This window comes from Somniosus microcephalus, chromosome 5 (genome assembly GCF_052327205.1).
Source record: "Somniosus microcephalus isolate GS21.2 chromosome 5, FLI_Smic_1.0, whole genome shotgun sequence".
In the NCBI taxonomy this organism is placed as follows: Eukaryota; Metazoa; Chordata; class Chondrichthyes; order Squaliformes; family Somniosidae; genus Somniosus; species Somniosus microcephalus.
Window position 1 is genome coordinate 313698210 of NC_140991.1, and position 22615 is coordinate 313720824.

Sequence of the window (22615 nt, forward strand, 5' to 3'; positions counted from 1 at the left end):
CTAAACAGCAGGAGGGTTTCATTGACTCCCACAACCCAAACAAGGTGGTCGGGGGTGGGGAGGGAAGCGGGAGAGAGTGGGGGGGTGCGGGGCAGGGAGAAGGCGAGGTCATACATACAAATTTACGGTACAGAAGGAGGCCATTCGGCCCATCGTGTCTGTGCCGGCTGAAAAAGAGCTCTCCAGCCTAATCCCACTTTCCAGCTCTTGGTCCGTAGCCCTGCAGGTTCCGGCACTTCAAGGGCATATCCAAGTACTTTTTAAATGTGATGAGGGTTTCTGCCTCGACCACCCTTTCAGGCAGTGAGTTCCAGACCCCCACCACCCTCTGGGTGAAGAAAGTTCTCCTCAACTCCCCTCTAATCCTGCTACCCATTGATTTAAATCTATACCTCCTGGTTATTGACCTCTCTGCTTAGGGAAATACAGGAAACTCTCGATTTACCGGCACCTAAATAACCGGAAATCTGTTAACCGGCAAAATTGAGGAGTAGGTTCAGGTAAGTTTTACTTCATATTAGTGGCCGTTCCTGGATCTGTGGCTGTGTAACCGGGGTTCCTGCACCTGTTGCTAAGCAACAGGGACGCCTGGATCTTGTGGCCTGGGTTCCTGCACCTGTTGTTAAGCAACAGGGAAGCCTGGATTTGTTGCTGTGTACGGGGCTCTCGTACCTTTCACTATACCTCTCTGTAATCCGGACTTTTTGATAAACCGGCACCACGCCGGTCCCGTTGGTGCCGGATAAAAAAAAGTTTCCTGTAGGTCCTTCCTATCCACTCTATCTAGGCCCCATATCATTTTTTGAACACCTTTTATGTACAGCGCATGCCACGGCCATGCTTGGTGGAGACCGACAAACCAAACTGGAAGGGAGATCCTGCACCAGTCAACGAACCCATGTTCAGCTGCATTCCATTTCACGTTGAATTTGCGTTTGCCGGGTCAGACGGCTGCTCAGCAGATGGCGCATTAGCAAGACTCCTGCTCAAATGGCCATCAAAGTAATGCCTGGGCATTCATACAGACAGTCGTACCTTGGACCCGTACCACAGCCAATCCTCTCTCCTTTGAAATACACAGCCACGGTGTACGTCCTGGCATGGGATGGCCCCACTGTCTGAAGAATCTTGTACATGGATGCAGGGAGGATGTTTCCCCTGGCTGGGGGGTCTAGAACGAGGGGTCACAGTCTCAGGATACAGGGTAGGACATTTAGGACTGAGATGAGGAAAAATGTCTTCACTCAGAGGGTGGTGAACCTGTGGAATTCTCTACCACAGAAGGCTGTGGAGGCCAAGTCACTGAATATATTTAAGAAGGAGATAGATAGATTTCTTGATACAAAAGGCATCAAGGGGTATGGGGAGAGAGCGGGAATATGGTATTGAGATAGAGGATCAGCCATGATCATACTGAATGGTGGAGCAGGTGCGAAGGGCCGAATGGCCGACTCCTGCTCCTATTTTTCGCTGTTTCTAACGTTCCCTTTAAGCTGCACGACGTTGTGGAGCTCCCGCCCAGCCGGTGAGCCGGCTTTTGAAATGGTAAAAAAAAAAAATCGCGCGGGCACGGAATTTTGAGTGGGCCGCACAGCCCCGCAGTAGGAGCTGCCAGCCCCCAAAATTAGGGGGAGCGTTGGCGCGCGCCCACCGGATCGAGCATCCCGCTGGATGTCAACCCGGAACTCAAAGCCGGAGCTCCGGTCAGGGCTCACTGCCGCCGTTCGGAGTGGGGTTGGAGCCCTGCACTTTCTGACTCAGAGGTGGCAATGCCGCCGCTCAGTCAAAGGTTCCTGCTTTCAGGAATAAATGGGATTAACCTTGCTATCAAGGATCCAGCCTGGTCTCTCTAAAGCATCTTTCATTGGACGCAGTTAGTTTTCGGGCCTGGATTTCTGTCCATCCCTGATATAGAACATAGAAAACATAGAAAAATAGGAGCAGGAGTCGGCCATTCGAGCCTGCTCCGCCATTCAACACAATCATAGCTGATCCTCTATCTCAATACCATATTCCCGCTCTCTCCCCACACCCCTTGATGTCTTTTGTGTCTAGAAATCTATCTATCTCCTTCTTAAATATATTCAGTGACTTGGCCTCCACAGCCTTCTGTGGTAGAGGATTCCATACGTTCACCACCCTCTGAGTGAAGAAATTTCTCCTCATCTCAGTCCTAAATGTCCTACCCCGTATTCTGAGACTGTGACCCCTGGTTCTAGACCCCCCCAGACAGGGGAAACATCCATATGTGTGATACGAGCCGTCAACGTGTATCTACTGAAATACCTTGGTCATTTCCTTATTCATCAGTTCCAATATAAAATTATGCCACTTTTACGAATTTTCTAAAAGTTAAAAAAAGACAAAGATAGTGAACTTATTAAATAAAATAAATCCTCTTACATTTTTCCAAGGCGTCCATGGCAGCTCCCATTTCAGCTTGTTGAATGCTGTTTGAAAGAGAAAACAAGTCTTAGAATGACAAACTGAAGCACCAATCAGGTCCAGGTAGAGTAGTGTTATAAAACAGCTAGTTTCACTAATACAGCAAACTCAATGGGGCAGTAATTCCTCCCCAAACGCGTGAGTGCGGAAGGGGTACTCACGTGTCTGGCCTGAGGAAATGCCGGTTTTCAGCATGCACAGCGCATGCGCTGAAAACCGGCATTTCCTCTCCTCTAACCCAAGAGGTGAAGAGGCTAGCGCGTGCGCTGTAGGGGGCAGCGCGTGCGTCTTGGATTTCCTCTGTTTTGGGGGATTTGCGCATGTGTAAAGGCCTCCGGTCTTTATGCTTGTAAAAAGCACACGTAAGTATTTATTTTTACAGGTAAGTGGTGTTTTAGTGCAATTTAGAATTTTTTTTCCCCACAGGTTTATTATTTTAAAGAATCTACAATAAGGTAAGTTTAGTTTTAGACCCTTTTTATTAAAAATTTATTTTTTCAAAAAAAAAAAAATTGTTTAAATTATTTTTATAAAACTTATTTATACTTAATTTAAGGATTGGGATGTTTTTTAAAATTTTATTTAAAGTTTAAGTAGTGTTTTGGGGTGCAGTACTTCTCATGAGTTTGACAGTTCTTACTCTCAAACTTATGAATGAAGTTTCCCCTCCCCTGATTGGCTGAACAGTGCTCACCTGATCCCAGCCGGCACATCGCACTAACGACGCCGCTGGGTCAGGTTAGCACAGCGCGCCGACATCAGAACCAGGCCACTGACAGGAAATCCACTGCGGGCCAGGTTTCAGATGTCGGCGCGCCGGGTAAGTGCACATCGGGGGCTTGCACGCGCGGCAAGCCCCCGACACCAAGTTCTGGGCCAATGTTTCCCCCAAGAGAACGTGGAGGTTAGGGAGTGGGTGAATGGTGTACGAAGAAAAAGACTTGCATTTCTACAGCGCCTTTCACAACCACCGGACGTCCCAAAGCGCTTTACAGCCAATGAAGTACTTTTTTGAAGTGTGGTCACTGTTGTAATGTAGGAAACTCGGCAGCCAATTTGCGCACAGCAAGCTCCCACAAACAGCAATGTGATAATGACCGGATAATCTGTTTTTAGTGGTGTTGATTGAGAGATTAATGAGAGAGTAACATTGTTCAGGACACTGGGAATAACTCCCCTGCTGTTCTTCGAAATAGTGGCTATGGGATCTTTTATGTCCACCTGAGAGAGCAGACAGGGCCTCAGTTTTAACGTCTCATCCGAAAGATGGCACCTCCGGCAGTGCGGCACTCCCTCAGCACTGCACTGGAGCGTCAGCCTAGATTGTTTATGCTCAAGTCTCCGGAGTGAGTTGCGAACCCACAACCTTCTGACTCAGAGGCGATAGAGAGCTGCCCACCGATCTACGGGTGACATCTAACGGTGTAGGAGATTTTACCATTGTCTGGTTGTGGGGCAGGGTTGAGGGGGTGGGCGGAATAAACTTGATGGCCTTTCTTGCCCTTTTTTCATACGTAGCCACTGCTCAGATGGAAACTGCTGAATGTCTCTTTACTCTAAAAGCCGTAGCATCTCACGTGAAACAAGCTGCAATTACTTCAGCCAAGCTGCCAGTGGAAGGCAATTGCTGTTGCTGGTTTCATCAGCTCACTCTGACTGCACAAAATGAAATAGCACAATCATAAATGGTGCAGAATGGGTGCTTCTACTACTTGGTTACAAGATTACACAGATGGGACACCTAGCCCCCAATATAACTCGTTAAAGATCGTGCAAGAAACATAGGGCTGGATTTTTGGCAATGGGGAGCTTTTGGAGGCGGAGCTCCCACTTGTCGGGTTTCAGTCCCGCCTCCATCAACTTCTGGCCAACCCAGGCTATTTTCCCCCGATTGACCTTGTTAAGCCCCGCCCAGTAGGCTCAGCAGGCCAATTAAGGGGAAGCCAGTTACAGAGAACGTCAACGTATGACATTTCATCTGTCAAAAATTTTTGACAGATGAATTGTCATCGTTTGACAACTCTGTGAAGCTGTCAAACACTGACATTCTCTGTAGTTTGATGAGTTCTTGAATACAAGACCTCATCAAACAATTTTGTAGAAATGAGATGGTTGCTGCATTGGAGAATGCAACGGTCATCTATCATCTCTACCGTGGAGGTGCGAGACTCTACGCATCCCCACCGATTGAAGCCTGCAGGAAGAAACAAAAGGTAAGTAAACATTTTCTAACACTTGCCACTCACCTCAGATACTCACCGCTCCACACTTGCCCCCATCACTTAGCTTCACAGAGCACTTTTGGACCCCTCCGACCCCCTGCTCACCTCGGTGACCCTGGCGGGGTTCGCAGCCTTCAGGAAGCCCACACTTGTGTGGGTAAAATGGGGATAATCCTCTTTTCTGCCTGTTAACAGGCAGTTAAGTGGCTGTAATCCCATTCCCACCTCCAAGGAGACGAGACCCGGCGCGGGACAGCTACCCACCTCCTGGCAAGATGGCATGAAGGTGGGTTGGACACCCGCCCCCAAATTCTGCCATTTTCCCGGCAGTCCCGCCTCCCCAGGGCTGGCAAAATCCAGCCCATTGACTTCATTGCAACGCTTTAAAAAAAAAAAATGCTCGTTGATCTCAATGACAAAAATAAAAAGCCTTTTTGATCAACAACAATTTTCATTTCTACAGCGCCTTTAACGTAGTAAAGCGTCCCAAGGAGCTGCACAGGAGCGATTGTCCAAAAAAGTTTGACACCGAGCCACATAAGGAGATATTAGGACAGATGACGAGGTAGGTTTTACGGAGCGTCTTAGAGTCATAGAGTTATACAGCACAGAAAGAGGCCCTTCAGCCAATCGTGTCTGCGCCGCCCATCCATCCCTGTCCAATCTAATCCCATTTTCCAGCATTTGGTCCATAGCCTTGTATGCAATGGCATTTCAAGTGCTCATCCAAATGCTTCTTGATTGTTGTGAGGGTTCCCGCCTCTACCACCCTTTCAGGCAGTGAGTTCCAGACTCCAACCACCCTCTGGGTGAAAAAGTTCCTCCTCAAATCCCCTCTAAACCTCCTGCCCCTTACCCTGAATCTGTGCCCCCTTGTTATTGACCCCCCTACTAAGGGGAAAAGTTCCTCTTTATCTACCCTATCTATGCCCCTCATCATTTTGTACACCTCAATCAGGTCCCCCCTCAGCCTTCTTTGCTCCAAGGAAAACAACCCCAGCCTGTTTAGTCTTTCTTAAAGGAGGAGAGGCGGAGAGGTTTAGGGAGGGAATTCCAGAGCGCAGGGCCCAGGCGGCTGAAGGCACGGCCAGTCTGTCTCACCAGCCGATGCCTCAGACTCGACCTGCTCGGAATATTGAAGCCCAGGGTTGGCCGGAGGTTCGGTGCTTGGCCAGTCTCGGTTCTTCGGCTCTGAACCCCCACGGGGCCCTCCGCGTCTCCCCCTGTAACAGGACGTCAGCCAAAACTCCAGAACACAGAATCATAGAAATTAACGGCACAAGAGGCGGCAATTCAGCCCAACGTGACTGGCCGCTCTTTAGCGTGCTGTGCCATTTCTCTCGGACTTCTGTTGACCTCCCACCGGACAGAGATCCCCTCGGATTCTCCGGGCACTGAAATTTAGTTTAAATTTCAGTTCAAACGCGATTTTTTTTTTTTTTTTAATATAAATGTTTCCAATTAGTTCAATCTTGCAGTTACAGCTTTTAGGTAGAGCTAATTTCACTTGCTTACTTAAGTTTTCAGGTTGGTGTGTAACACCAGTTCAAGGCAACTTGGGGCAGGAGGAGAGCCGCGTCCCTCGGACATTATCCGAAAGCGTGCCGTAACCCCAATCTCAGCAAATCAGTTCCTAATGCACCAGTGTGAATTTTCCTACTTTCCACACCGGTCATAGTTGAGTTTGTTTAAGTGCCAAGTTATTATACAGGATTACGTCGGATATACGGCACAGAAACAGGCCATTCGGCCCAACCAGTCCATGCCGGTGTTTATGCTCCACTCGAGCCTCCTCCCCGTCTTTCCTCATCTAAATCTATCAGCATAACCCTCTATTCCCTTCTCCCTCATGTGCTTCTCCAGCCTCCCCTTAAATGCATCTATACTATTCGCTTCAACCACTCCCTGTGGTAGCGAGATCCACATTCTCACCACTCTCTGGGTAAAGAAGTTTCTCCTGAATTCCCTATTTGATTTCTTGGTGACTATCTTATATTGATGGCCTCTAGTTTTGCTCTTCCCCACAAGTGGAAACATTCTCTCTCTATCCACTCTATCAAAACCTTTCACAATTTTATAGACCTCTATTAGGTCACCCCTCAGCCTTCATTTTACAAAGTGAAAAGAGACCCAGCCTGTTCATCCTTTCCTGATATGTATACCCTCGCATTTCTGGTATCATCCTTGTAAATCTTCTCTGCACCCTCTCCAGTGCCTCTATATCCTTTTTATAATATGGCGACCAGAACTGTACGCAGTGCTCCAAGTGTGGTCTAACCAAGGTTCAATACAGGTTTAGCATAACTTCCCTACTTTTCAATTCTATCCCTCTAGAAATAAACCCTAGTGCTTGGTTTGCATTTTTTTATGGTCTTGCTAACCTGTGTCGCAACTTTTAGTGATTTGTGTATTTGTACTCCGAGATCCCTTTGTTCCTCTACCCCACCTAGACTCGCACCCTCCAAGTGATAATTGACCTCCCTATTCTTCCTACCAGAATGTAATACAGTACCTCACGTTTGTCTGTGTTGAACTTCATCATGGTTGGCTTTTTGTGCTGTGAACATGGATTTAATAGGATTTTACTTTTGACTGACGGTCCTCCCTCAATGCCCGCAGGATGAGTACACCTGACAGAAAGAGAATTCTTTCATCCCGAGACGAGACTGGATTCAAACCTCGATCTTGAGAGGTGAAAGGACAAAGTTCTAACCGACGGGATCACCCAGCCGCTACAAACGATAATCAGCACCGCTGCCGAGCGGCAGGGTTTCCTCGACACTAAGCAGATCGACTCTCGAGAAAGCCTGATCCGAGACCTTTGACCTATACTGGCTGAAAACGCCTTTTATTTACAATACAAAAAAAACCCAGCTCTTTCGCTTGGTAACTTCAACCGACACAACAGCAAAATACTGCGGATGCTGGAAATCCGAAATAACAACAGAAAATGCTGGAAACACTCAGCTGGCCAGGGTAGCATCCGTGGAGAGAGAAACAGAGTTAACGTTTCAGGTCAAAGACCTTTCGTCAGAACTGGTAGTTTCTTTTTTTTATCCACACTTTTTGTTTGGCCTTTTTTTCTTCTCTCCCACAGGGCAGCTGTCTTCCATTCTGCCAGCGCAATTTACACTTCATCTAGAGCCATCCTTTGTTTCTTAACCTGACCCATTACCACCTCCTCTTGCCTTGAATATCTCTTAATGTCTCTCAATGTCTCTTAATCTCTCCTGCTTTCTATCCTATCACAGACCTTCCCTTTCTGTTCTTTCATCCCCTCCCCCTTTTCCCAGCCCCTAAACTTGCTTTAAAATCTGTTCCATTTCCTGCTTTTTTCCAGTTCTGACGAAATTCTGTTTCCATTCTGTTTATGGAGGTCACGGTCCATCATCAAAGACCCTACCCACCCCAGCCACAGTCTGTTCGCCCCCCTGCCATCTGGGAGACGCTACAGATGCATTCGCACCCGTACGACCAGATTTAGGAACAGCTTCTTTCCCAGGGCTGTCATCCTACTGAACTCCACAAATAAACTCTAAAGCCTGCACATCTGCCAATGCACTTTATTATGTTTATGTTTATGTATTACAAGCCAAATGTATGTTGAATGTTTAAATGTCTTAATCCAAATGTACACTCTCGGGAGCCGCAAGCCTACATTTCGTTGTACTGCACTGGTGCACTAACAATGACAATAAAAGTTGATTTGATTTGATTTGGTCATCGACCTGAAACGTTGACTCGGTTTCTCTCTCCACGGATGCTGCCCTGGCCTAACTTCAACTGACGTTTGGAGCCGAAACAAAGCGTGAAGAAGGGGGGGTGGGGGGTGTCGGGTGTCAAAATTTGTTGGCTAACAACAACAACAACTATTAGTCATCCATGAGCAGTTAGTTACCTTGCTCCGCCTGACATTTCTCAAGATTCGAGCAGTTCAGGGCTTGTTGGATGGCTTCTATTTCTCTTCATAGCCCACACAGTCATGTTCCTGCTAAATTCATCTCTCTTAAATCGAGTTAGTCAACATTAACTGTATTTACTAGAAGTCAACCACATATCCAAAGCCAAATTTGAGGTAAAAACCCTTCAAGGGTCTTCGACCTGAAACGTTGACTCTATTTCTCTCTACGGATGTTGTCTGGCCTACTGAGTTTTTCCAGCGTTTTCTGTTGTTACTTCCAATCTTGGTCCTTGATTGAGACCTTGTTTGTTTTAGACAAGTTCTCTAGTTTTCGACACACCTTCCAAGGTAATCTATCTGCATCTGCATTACAGGTACATAGAAGCAGGAGGAGCCTGTTCCGCCATTCAATGACATCAACAACAACTTGTATTTATATAGCGCCTTTAACGTAGTAAAACGTCCCAAGGCGCTGCACAGGAGAAGACAAAAAAAATTTTTGACACCGAGGCACACAAGGAGAAATTAGGACAGGCGACCAAACGCTTGGTCAAAGAGGTGGGTTTTAAGGAGTGTCTTAAAGGAGGAAAGAAAGGTAGAGAGGTGGAGAGGTTTAGGGAGGGAATTCCAGAGGTTAGGGCCCAGCCAATGGTTGAGCGATTATAATCAGGGGTGCTCAAGAGGGCAGAATTAGAGGAGCGCAGATATCTCGGGGGGTTGTGGGGCTGGAGGAGATTACAGAGATAGGGAGGGGGCGAGGCCGTGGAGGGATTTGAAAACAAGGATGAGAATTTTAAAAATTGAGGCGCTGCTTAACTGGGAGCCAATGTAGGTCAGCGAGCACAGGGGTGGGTGATGGGTGAACGGGACTTGGTGCGAGTTAAGACACGGGCAGCTGAGTTTTGGATGACCTCAAGTTTACGGAGGGTGGAATGTGGGAGGCCGGCCAGGAGTGCGTTGGAATAGTCAAGTCTAGAGGTAACAAACGCCCCAGTGAAGCGCCCTGGGACATTTCACTACGTTAAAGGCGCTATATAAATGCAAGTTCTTGTTGCTGAAGGCGGGACAATCTGGTAGAAGATTGGGAGTTGGGACACTTTGGTGTTCTACAAAAGCTGCACCCAATCCAGTAACGGGAGACTGGAGTTTTGCTTGGATGATAGAAGACAAAACCTCTCTCTTGCTCATCGACTCAGTACAGCCCAAAAGACTCGATGACAAGAAGAGTTTACCCCACTACAGAATCCATTCTCTGCGACACTGGCGAGATGTGGCCAGGCTGTTTTATTTAGATTATGACTGGGGCGGAACCACAGCACAGTACGGAGGACAGACATTCATGCTGGTGTCAGAAACACAAGAGTGTGGGTACACCTCAAATTCTGCATCAATTCGATATGGTCCGTTTTTTTAATTCACTCTAGAGGATGTGGGTGTCTCTGGCAAGGCCGGCATTTATTGCCCATCCCTAATTGCCCTCGAGAAGGTGGTGGTGGTGGTGAGCCGCCTTCTTGAACCGCTGCAGTCCGTGCGGTGAAGGTGCTCCCGCAGTGCTGTTAGGGAGGGAGTTCCAGGATTTTGACCCAGCGACAATAAATTTCCAAGTCAGGATCAACGTTCCCTCTAAGCTGCCCGGGAGCGGCTTTTCCAACGTTAAACTTTGCACGTGCGCGAAACTGTGAATGGGCCGTGCAGTCCGTTAAAGGGGCCGCGCATCCACCCCCAAAATTAGGGGGAACGTTGGTCAGGGTGAATTGGAGGAGAACTTGGAGATGTACACAATACCAGCACCAAAATTTAATCACACACCCTGACATGAATCTTGTCATTCATGTGGAGTGACTTATGAAATAATACTGGGCGGCCTGCTGGTGGCACTGTCCAGGGAGAGTATAAATACTCGGGCACGGGCCCAGCTTGCTCAGGACATTCTTTAACAGGAACTAGTGAAGGACACAACTAGATCTCCATGTTGAAAAACAGTTGATTAAAGCCTTGTTTAATACTCAGACCAAGTGCCTAGTAGTTTTCTTACGTCACCCCCCACCTCCTACCATCCAAAAAAACTATCACTTGAAACGTTGCCCCTTGTACCTAGAAATATAAAGAGGCGGAGTTGAGCAGCATTTGCTGAAACAGGGTTGCAGGAGCACCTACCAGGGACTGGAGTTCTGTGATCCACCCCAGCGGTCTCCAGCACAATTTTACCAAGTCCTCCGAGGCTCAACGCACCCACTGCTGTTTTCAGCAGCGCACTGTTATTGTGCAACCTATTAAAACCAAAAAATAACGCGGTGCTGGATCTGTCCCTCCCCCCTCCCACCGCCGAGGCGCGCAGTGATTAATATCCCAAAGTTGCGTGGCAGCAACCTCAAATGGTTCTGAGCTTCTTTAATTATATTCTTCACAGAATAAGCTAACCCACCAAGATCTTAATTTACCTGCGGAAATGAGCAGTTGCCAGTGAGAGACGGCTTTTATTGCTTTTACACGGAGAAGATTTGAATCATGGTTCCCGAATGTAAGCAGCAAAAGATTGCAACTAATCTTTCAAGCTTGCTCTGCCTCCTACTACTCTCCCCTCGCCCATCCATTCCTCCTGTGATGTGAGCAATATCCGTTTTACGATCGTATAAGGATCACACGGCACTGCGGGCAATTTCACTGTAGACTGCCGAACCTCTGTGGCTGGCGGTATTAGTGAAGGTGAAACATAACTGCAATTCAAATTCCGGTCATTAATATTTTCTGGCAACGATCTTGCAGGTAGAAGTGGTTGCAACTTAATTTAATCATTCCCTTATTATTGAATACAACACCCCAAATATTACAGGAATTACGGGAAGGTTGCAAAAAATACATTCAGACTTTTCTTTAAAAGCACCCTGCGTGAGGAACTATGGCGGACTTCATTTATAACATCTCGTTTTAATCTCCCCAGTCCATGTACTCTATCTAAACCCTTCCTCATTTTAAACGCCTCCATCAAACCTTCTCTTAGCCTTCTCTGCTCGAAGGCGAACAACCCCAGCTTCTCCAGTCTATCCACGTTAACTCTAATCCCATGTTCCCAGAACCATTCTAGTAAATCTCTTCTGTACCCTCGCCAAAGCCGCCACGCCCTTTCCTAAAGCAGCGATAACCAGAGGGCACAGATTTAAGGTGATTGGCCAAAGAACCAGAGGCGACTTGAGGAAAAACTGTTTTACGCAACGAGTGGTTAGGATTTGGAATGCGCTGCCTGATAGGGCGGGGGAAATAGATTCAATACAGGAAACTCTCAATTTACCGGTACCTAAATAACCGGAAATCTCTGTTAACCGGCAAAATTCAGGAGTAGGTTCAGGTAAGTTTTAATTCATATTAGTGGCCGTTCCTGGATCTTGTGGCCGGGTTCCTGCACCTGTTGCTAAGCAACAGGGACGCTTGGATCTTGTGGCCGGTTCCTGCTCCTGTTGCTAAGCAACAGGGACGCTTGGATCTTGTAGTCGGGTTCCTGCACCTGTTGCTAAGCAACAGGGACGCTTGGATCTTGTAGTCGGGTTCCTGCACCTGTTGCTAAGCAACAGGGACGCTTGGATCTTGTGGCCGGTTCATGCACCTGTTGCTAAGCAACAGGGACGCTTGGATCTTGTGGCCGGTTCCTGCCCCTGATGCTAAGCAACAGGGAAGCCTGGATTTGTTGCTGTGTACGGAGCTCTCGTACCTTTCCCTATACCTCTCTGTAATCCAGACTTTTTGATAAACCGGCACCACGCCGGTCCCGTCGGTGCCGGATAAAAAAAAGTTTCCTGTAGTAGACTTCAAAAGGGAATTAGATAAATTCCCCACCATCAACATCCTGGGGGGTCACCATTATCCAGAAACTTAACTGGACCAGCCACGTAAATACTGTGGCAACAAGAGCAGGTCAGAGGCTGGGTATTCTGTGGCGAGTGTCTCACCTCCTGACTCCCCAAAGCTTTTCCACCATCTACAAGGCACAAGTAAGGAGTGTGATGGAATACTCTCCACTTGCCTGGATGAGTGCAGCTCCAACAACACTAAGGAAGCTCAACACCATCCAGGACAAAGTAGCCCGCTTGATTGGCACCCCATCCACCACCTTAACATTCACTCCCTCCACCACCAGCACACTGTGGCTGCAGTGTATACCATCTACAAGATGCACTGCAGCAACTCGCCAAGGCTTCTTCGGCAGCACCTCCCAAACCCGTGACCTCCACCACCTAGAAGGACAAGGGCAGCAGGTGCATGGGAACACCACCACCTCCAAGTTCCCCTCCAAGTCACACACCATCCTGACTTGGAAATATATCGGCCGTTCCTTCATCGTCGCTGGGTCAAAATCCTGGAACTCCCTCCCTAACAGCACTGTGGGAGCACCTTCACCTCACGGACTGCAGCGGTTCAAGAAGGCGGCTCGCCACCACCTTCTCAAGGGCAATTAGGGATGGGCAGTAAATGCTGGCTTTGCCAACGATGCCCAGATCCCATAAACAAATAAAAAAAAATATGTGAAGGAGAAAAATTTGCAGGGATGTGGGGAAAGAGCGGGGGAGTGGGACTGACTGGATTGCTCTTCGAAAGAGCCGGCGCAGACTCGATGGGCTGAATGGCCTCCTTCTGTGCTGTATGACTTTCTTCTGTATGACTTCCCCCTCCAAAACAAAACATATATTCATCAGTGATACTCATCAGTGTGATTATTCGAATCCCCTCCCCCTTCCCGAGTGCTGACCATTTACTGAAACATAGAAACATAGAAACATAGAGATAGGAACAGGAGTAGGCCATTCGGCCCTTCGAGCCTGCTCCGCTATTCAATGAGATCATGGCTGATCTTCGTCTGAGATCATAGCTGATCTTACCAGTTCAGTACCCCGTCCCCGCCTTTTCTCCGTAACCCTTAATCCCCTTAGCCTTCAGAAATATATCCAATTCTCTCTTGAAAATATTTATTGAATTAGCCTTCACAGCCCTCTGTGGCAGGGAATTCCACAGGCTCACCACTCTTTGAGTGAAGAAATTCTTCCTCATCTCTGTTTTAAATGATTTGCCCGCTATTTTTAGACTGTGGCCCCTGGTTCTGTGCTCCCCGGCCATTGGAAACATTCTCTCTGAATTCAGCCTGTCCAGGCCTGCCATAATTTTATATGTTTCGATGAGATCCCCTCTCAATCTTCTAAACTCCAGTGAGTACAAGCCCAAACTATTTAATTTCTCTTCGTAGGTCATTCCCGCCATTCCAGGTATCAGCCTGGTGAATCGCCGTTGCACTCCCTCCATGGCAAGAACATCCTTCCGCAGATGTGGCGACCAAAACTGTACACAATACTCCAGATGCGGTCTCACCAGCACCTTGTACAGCTGTAGTAAGGTATCCCTATTCCTATACTCGAACCCCCTTGATATGAAGGCCAACATACCATTTGCCTTCTTGATCGCCTGTTGCACCTGCATGCTCTCCTTCAGTGACTGGTGCACAAGAACACCCAGGTCCCTCTGCACTTCCCCATCTCCCAATCTATTGCCATTTAGATAATAATCTACCCTCCTGTTTTTACCCCCAAAGTGGATAACCTCGCATTTATCCACATTATAGTGCATCTGCCACGTATCCGCCCATTCCCCCAACCTGTCCAAATCGCACTGTAGCCTCCTGACATCCTCATCAGAGCCCACCCCTCCTCCTAGTTTAGTGTCGTCAGCGAATTTGGAAATATTGCATCCAATTCCCTGATCCAGATCATTTATATATATTGTGAACAGCTGGGGTCCCAGGACAGATCCTTGCGGCACCCCGCTGGTCACTGCCTGCCACTCCGAAAACGAGCCGTTTATTCCAACTCTCTGTTTTCTATCCGCCAGCCAGTTCTCTATCCACGTTAATACTTTGCCCCCAATCCCATGAGCCTTAATTTTGCATGATAATCTTTTGTGTGGAACCTTATCGAAGGCTTTCTGGAAGTCAAGGTACACCACATCCACTGGCTCTCCCCCATCTATTTTACCAGTTACTTCCTCAAAAAATTCCAGCAGATTAGTCAAACACGATTTACCCTTTGTAAATCCATGTTGACTCTGTCCGATCCTTTCCCCATTTGTCAAGTGCTCCGCTATTTTATCCTTAATAATGGACTCTAGCATTTTGCCCACAACCGATGTAAGGCTTACTGGTCTATAATTCCCTGCTTTCTCTCTACCCCCCTTTTTAAATATTGGGGTAACATTAGCTACCCTCCAATCCACGGGTACTGTTCCCGAGTCAATGGAGTTCCGGAAGATGATCCTTAGAGCATCTGCTATCTCCAGGGCCACCTCCTTAAGTACCCTAGGATGTAGTTTATCAGGCCCCGGGGATTTGTCGGCCTTCAGTCCCCTCAACTTACCCAACACCATATCCCTAGAGATACTAATTTCTGTCAGCTCCTCCCTCTCATTAGTCCCTATGTTTGCCGATATTCCTGGGAGGTTATTTGTGTCCTCCTTTGTGAATACAGAACCAAAGTATGAGTTTAATTGGTCTGCCATTTCCTTATTCTCCATTATATATTCTCCCGAATCGGACTGCAAGGGACCGACTTGGGATTTTACCAGTCTTTTCCTCCTGATATACCGATAAAAGCTTTTGCAGTCTGTCTTTATGTTTGCTGCAAGTTTACTTTCGTATTCTATTTTCCCCTTCCTGATTAATCCCTTTGTCCTCTTTTGCTGTATCCTGTACTGCCCCCAATCTTCCGGTCTGGTGCTTTTTTTTGCCAGTTGATATGCCCTTTTTTTTAATTTTATGCTGTCCCTAATTTCCCTCGTTATCCACGGTTGAGTCACCTTTTTAGGTTTATTTTTATGCCAAACCGGTATAAACATGTTCTGGAATTCTTCCATTCTATCTTTGAATGCTTGCCATTGTCTCTCCACTGTCAATCCCCCCAGAAACACCACCCAATCAATCTTACCCAATTCCCGTCTCATACCCTCGTAATTCCCTTTATTTAAGTTCTGGACCTTAGTCTCTGATTCAATTTCCTCACTCTCCATCTCGACTGAGAGCTCGATCATATTATGATCGCTCTGACCCAAGGGGCCTCGTACAAGAAGATTGCTGATAAGTCCCTTCTCATTGCACAATACCCAGTCTAAAATGGCCTGATCTCGAGTCGGCTCCTCGACATATTGGTCCAGATAACCGTCCCGAAAACATTCCAGGAATTCCTCCTCCTCAGAATTTTTACTAATTTGGGTAGTCCAATCAATATGTAAATTAAAGTCACCCATGATGACAGCTGTGCTCTTATCGCACGCTTCTCTAATTTCCCTTTTTATGCCTTCCCTCACCTCCATATTACTATTTGGAGGCCTATATATCACACCCACTAACGTTTTCCTCCCCTTGCTATTTCTCAATTCTACCCATACAGATTCCGTTTCATCCGAGTTAATATCCTTCCTTTCCATTGCATTAATCCCCTCCTTTACCAGCAATGCTACCCCACCTCCCCTACCTTTTTGCCGATCCTTCCTAAATATTGTATATCCCTGGATGTTAAGTTCCCAGCCTTGCCCACCCTGCAGCCACGTTTCTGTAATCCCAATCAAATCATACTTGTTTACCTCTATTTCCACAACTAATTCATCCACCTTGTTCCTAATGCTTCTAGCATTAAGATACAAAGCCTTCAGGCTTGCTTTTTTCACACTCTCATTATGAAACAAATCCCAACACATTTTATTTTACCTAAATTCTTATAAAAATTTCCTGAAGCATATTTGGTCATATATAAATGTACCATAGCGACAGGTTAACAAAGGGTTAACTTTGAAACGTACAGCCCCCGATTTTAACTCTAGCTGGATTCCTCCGCTCAGGCCCGAGTTAAAATTACAGTCGGGTCTCGATGATGTCATCGGGGCCGCAACGCGCAACGCAAAGAAGGACCCCGTTGACCCCGGGCGTCTGTCCTCGCCGCCTGCTCAGGAGAGCAGGGTTAAAATCGCAGACGTTGCGATCGTGGCGGCTTTCGGACGGGTAAGAGCTGGGGGCGATTTTAACCGCCCGCCCCGCCAGGTTTCTGCTGAGCGAGTCGGGTTTAAGATCGCCCCCCCCATTAACTCTCTCCACAGATGCTGCCTGACCCGCTGAGAATTTCCAGCATTTTCTGTTTGTATATAAAGCAGAAGCTTTTCTGCTCCTGTAAAATAATTTGCGGCCCTCAGAGCTGAACAGCTTCTGCCGGAATAAAATAAATTGAAGTCTGACCATAACCTTGACTGTGAAGTTAAGAGATAAATCTCATCTGTAGGATCCTCAGCCAAAAAAAAATGGTAATAGGCAACAAGAGCAAAGTACGGCGGATGCTGGAAATCAGAAATAAAAAAACAGAAAATGCTGGAAAACACTCAGTGGGTCAGGCAGCATCTGTGGAGAGAGAAACAACAGTTAACGTTTCAGGTCAATGACCCTTCGTCAGAACTGGAAAAAGTTAAGAGGTGTAACAGGTTTTAAGCAAGTGTAGTGGCCGGGGAAGGGGGAAGGGGAGGAAAGAACAAAAGGGACGGTCTGTGATAGGGTGGAAGGCAGGAGAGGTTAAATGACAAAAGGGATGATGGTGCGAGGCAAAAGGAGATGGCAACGGGATAAAGAGAATAGGCTGTTGTTTAACACAGCAACGCTCCAAGGATCAATAACTTGTGGCCAAGTCAAGGTTAACTCACACAGGAAGCTGTGTACACCCATAAAGGTTGATTATTTCAGGTTATTGCTGCACAGTGCCTCGGCGTTGTTCCTGCCATAGTGGTGATTATAGTCATTAGCTTTCAAATGGGATATAATAAAGGATAATTAAACATTCAAATTTTTCCATTTAGGACGTTTAATGCAGCTTACGCACATTTTGTACTGAACAGATCTGTAGAAAACAAATGCCGATATTTGTCAGCACCGTTCCCAGTAATTACTTTTTTGGGTGCGCGGGCCCTTTAACCGGCTGCGCGGACCATTCCATTTTTCGCCTGCGCGCACAGTTATTTCCGTTGCAAAGCCGGTGAGCGGCCTGCGCGGGACCTCCAGACCATTGCGCTGCGCAGCTTAGCGGGATCGTTGCTCGTCAGGATGTCTGGGCAGTTTAATACTACTAAAGTCAGACTAATTTGTACGGGTGCTGTCTTATTATGGCTGCAGATTCGGGGAGCGGTACCCGTTCAGCGCAAAGTGGGGCCAGCGGACGATGACGACGACAACTTGTATTGATACAGCGTCTTTAACGTAGTAAAACGTTCCCAGGTGATTCACAGGAGCGTTACCAAACAAAATGACACCGAGCCACATAAGGCGATATCAGGGCAGGTGACCAAAAGCTTGGTCAAAGAGGTAGGTGACATGAATCAGTCATTAATGAAAGAAAGACTTATGAAATAATACTGAGCGGCCTGCGGGTGGCGCTGTCCAGGGAGAGTATAAATACTCGGGCATGGGCCCAGCTGGCGCAGGACATTCTTAACAGGAACTAGTGAAGGACACAACTAGACCTCCATGTTGTAAAACAGTTGATTAATGCTTTGTTTAATGCTTAGACCAAGCGCCTAGTAGTTTTCTTACATCAGTAGGTTTAAAGGGGCGTCTTAACTGAGGAGAGAGAGAGGTAGCGAGGCGGAGAGGTTTAGGGAGGGAATTCCAGAGCTTAGGGCCCAGGTAGCTGAAGGCACGGCCGCCAATGGTGGAGCAATTAAAATCGGGGATGTTCAAGAGGCCGGAATTAGAGGAGCGCAGATATCTCGGGGTGGGGGGGTGGTTGTGGGGCTGGAGGGGATTAGAGAGAGAGGGAGGGGCGAGGCCATGGAGGGATTTGAAAACAAGGATAAGAATTACAGCTGACTCCTGTCAGGGAAATTAAATGGTAAAAACACACCGAGGGGAGAGTTAATGCTATAACAAGTAAAAAAAAAGTGAAAATGAAGTTTACAACATCCCCATCGAGTCCAGTGAACCACTTGGGAATTTTGAAGCTTGACAGCTATGTTTGTTAAACCCAATCACGTGTGTAAAGTGGCAGCTGTGCCAGACTTCTACCTTGAGGTGGTCTCATAATTCTTGGCTAAATTTCATTTGACGGACTTAATTCCGAACACAGCTCACATCAACAGGAACGGGGCAATGCAACACGTGTGGCATAACTGGCTTGTAGGTGCTGAAGATTTTAAAAGCAGTTAAAAAAAAAAAAAAAAAATTCATTCACAGGATTCATCCCTAATTGCCCTTCGATACAACAGAGGGGCAGCTAAGAGTCAACCACATTGCTGTGGGTCTGGAGTCACATATCGGCCAGACCGGGTAAGGGCGGTAGATTTCCTGCCCTAAAGGACATTAGTGAATCAGATGGGTTTTTACAGCAATCCAATAGTTTCACGGGCACCATTACTGATGCTAGTCTTTTATTCCGGATTTAGTTAATTAATCAATTAATTAAAGTTCCCCAGCTACCGTGATGGGATTTGAACTCGTGTCTCCGGATCATTATTCCAGGCCTCTGGATTGCTCGTCCAGTGTCGCATCCCATTCTGTTACTGCACTGCAATTGTGTGTTTCTCCACCCTAGGTAAATCTATAACACCCACAGTCAGTAAAAGATAAATGTACATCACAGAACAATGTCGTCATTAATAATAATAAACAATTTGCTTCAATGTTAAGGTCATCATAGAATGGTTACAAGCACAGAAGGAGGCCATTCGGCCCGTTGAGCCCGTGCCGGCTCTCTGCAAGAGCACTTCAGCTAGTCCCACTCCGCCGCCCTTTCCCCGTAGCCCTGCAAATTTTATTCCTTCAGGTACTTATCCAATTCCCTTTTGAAGGCCACGATTGAATCTACCTCCACCACCCTTTCAGGCAGTGCATTCCAGATCCTAACCACTCGCTGTGTAAAAGTTTTTCCTCGTGTCACCTTTGGTTCTTTTGCCAATCCCCTTAAATCTGTGTCCTCTGGTTCTCGACCCTTCCGCCAATGGGAACAGTTTCTCTCTCTATCTACTCTGTCCAGACCCCTCATGATTTTGAACACCTCTATCAAATCTCCTCTCATTCTTCTCTGCTCTAGGGAGAACAACCCCAGCTTCTCCAGTCTATCCACGTAACTGAAGTCCCTCATCCCTGGAGTCATTCTTCTAAATCTTTTCTGCACCCTCTCTAAGGCCTTCACATCTTTCCTAAAGTGCGGTGCCCAGAATTGGACACAATACTCCAGTTGAGGCCGAACCAGTGTTTTATAATACACTTCCTGGCCTTTGTACTCTATACCTCTATTTATGAAGCCCAGGATCCCGTATGCTTTTTTAACTGCTTTCTCAACCTGCCCTGCCACCTTCAACAATTTGTGCACCCCATTTAGAATTGTATCCTGTAGTTTATGTTGCCTCTCCTCATTCCTCCTACCAAAATGCATCACTTTGCACTTTTCTGCGTTAAACTTCATCTGCCACGTGCCCGCCCATTCCACCAGCCTGCCTATGTCTTCTTGAAGTCTATCACTCTCCTCCTCAATGTTCATTATACTTCCAAGTTTTGTGTCATCTGCAAATTTTGAAATTGTGCCCTGTACACCCAAGTCATTGATATACACCAAGAAAAGCAGGGGTCCTCGAACCGACCGATCGTAGAGCTAAATTAAAACAGTTTGCAAAAGGTACCGCACTGCTTCCCTATCTCCCCGACAACCAACCGGTCACGAATAAAACCTTCTTCAAAGTTCTTGTTTTCGCTTGCCAATTCCTCCTTTCTTTCTCCGGATAGCACTGACTCTATCCTGCTCATCCGAAAACACTTCATCCAAGTGGCCATTACTCGAATGTGAGCTTTGACTATGAGTGCTGACAGGGCAAGATACCTCCAACATCATCATCAAACTACAACAACAACATAATACCACCAACAACAACAACTTGTATTTGTATAGCACCTTTAACCTAGTAAAATGTCCCAAGGCGCTTCATAGGAGTATTTTAAGACAAAAAATTTGACACTGAGCCACATAAGGATAAACTAGGGCAGGTGACCAAAAGCTTGGTCAAAGAGGTAGGTTTTAAGGGGCGTCTTAAAGGAGGAGAGGTGGAGAGGTTTAGGCAGGGAATTCCAGAGCTTAGGGCCCAGGCAACAGAAGGCATGGCCACCAATGGTGGAGCAATTATAATTGGGGATGCTCAAGAGGGCAGAATTAGAGGAGAGGAGCGCAGATATCTCGGGGGGAGGGTTGCGGGGCTGAAGGAGATTACAGAGATAGGGAGGGGGACGAGGCCATGGAGGGATTTGAAAACAAGGATGAGAATTTTGAAATTGAGGTGCTGCTTAACCAGGAGCCAATGTAGGTCAGTGAGCCCAGGGGGTGATGGGTGAACGGGACTTGATGCGAGTTAGGACACGGGCAGCCGAGTTTTGGATGACCTCAGGTTTACGTAGGGTGGAATGTGGGACATCACAGCTCAGCCCATGCTACCCTCATGTAAACTCCACCCCCCCCCAGGCACTTCCAGCAGTGGTAGCTGGAAAGAGGATGTTGGATAGCCATCGAACCTGCCCAGATTAGCCTCCCTTCAATCCAAGGGCGTTTTGAGTCCATTGTAATGCGCTGACCATCATCCAGTTTTCTTTTCATAAATGATTTTGACCTAGAATTTCAACGGAATGTTTGCAAAATCAAAAGGAACAAGCCTGAGCTGCTCTGATGGCCGAGGGGGGGTTGGGGAAGGTGATGAAGGGCAATATGTAGAGACTTATAAGGCATTTTTTCATACTTTACTGCTGTACGTGGAATCATAGAAATTTACAGCACAGAAGGGGACCATTTGGCCCATCGTGTCTGTGCCGGCCGAAAAAGAGCTCTCCAGCCCAATCCCACTTTCCAGCTCTTGGTCCGTAGCCTTGTAGGTTACGGCACTTCAAGAGCATATCCAAGTACTTTTTAAATGTGATGAGGGTTTCTGCCTCTACCACCCTTTCAGGCAGTGAGTTCCAGACCCCCACCACCCTCTGGGTGAAAAAAGTTCTCCTCAACTCCCCTCTAATCCTGCTACCAATTACTTTAAATCTATACCTCCTGGTTATTGACCTCTCTGCTCAGGGAAATACAGGAAACTCTCGATTTACCGGCACCTAAATAACCAGAAATCTCTGTTAACCGGCAAAATTCAGGAGTAGGTTCAGGTAAGTTTTACTTCATATTAGTGGCCGTTCCTGGATCTGTGGCTGTGTAACCGGGGTTCCTGCACCTGTTGCTAAGCAACAGGGACGCCTGGATCTTGTGGCCTGGGTTCCTGCACCTGTTGCTAAGCAACAGGGAAGCCTGGATTTGTTGCTGTGTATGGGGCTCTCGTACCTTTTACTATACCTCTCTGTAATCCGGACTTTTTGATAAACTGGCACCACGCCGGTCCCATCGGTGCCGGATAAAAAAAAGAGTTTCCTGTAGGTCCTTCCTATCCACTCTATCTAGGCCCCTGATCATTTTTTTTGAACACCTTTTATGTACAGCGCATGCCACGGCCATCCTTGGTGGAGACCGACAAACCAAACTGGAAGGGAGGTCCCGCACCAGTCAACGAACCCATGTTCAGCTGCATTCCATTTCACGTTGAATTTGCGTTTGCCGGGTCAGGCGGCTCCTCAGCAGATGGCGCATTAGCAAGACTCCTGCTCAAATGGCCATCAAAGTAATGCCTGAGCATTCATATAGACAGTCGTACCTTGGACCCGTACCACAGCCAATCCTCTCTCCTTTGAAATACACAGCCACGGTGTACGTCCTGGCATGGGATGGCCCCACTGTCTGAAGAATCCTGATGGAATAAAAAATGGTCGAATTTCTATTAGTTACAGTCTACAACAACAACTTGCATTCACACAAAAATCGTCGCTCGCGCCTATTGGCGCAATTGTTTTAAAATAACTTTGTTGTGAAGTCCTCCCTTTCAGAGCACGGGCACACCCCGGCTTCTCACTCAGTGCACAGCTGTGGAGGCACTTTCTCAAGTCGGCAAGCAGTTGCAATTAAATCCTTTT

General features: G+C 47.1%; 1 protein-coding gene across 2 annotated transcripts in view; it reads right to left on the bottom strand.

Moving 5' to 3' along the window:
• Positions 1-22615, bottom strand: part of drosha (drosha ribonuclease III) — a 213962-nt gene that overhangs the window by 21644 nt on the left and 169703 nt on the right. For both annotated transcript variants that reach the window (XM_085989256.1, XM_085989257.1), the window contains exons 30-31: positions 22300-22392; positions 2404-2450 (exon numbers count right to left, since the gene is read on the bottom strand). In XM_085989256.1, coding sequence (XP_085845382.1) covers positions 2404-2450; positions 22300-22392 — 140 coding nt within the window. The remainder of the gene's footprint in view (positions 1-2403; positions 2451-22299; positions 22393-22615) is intronic.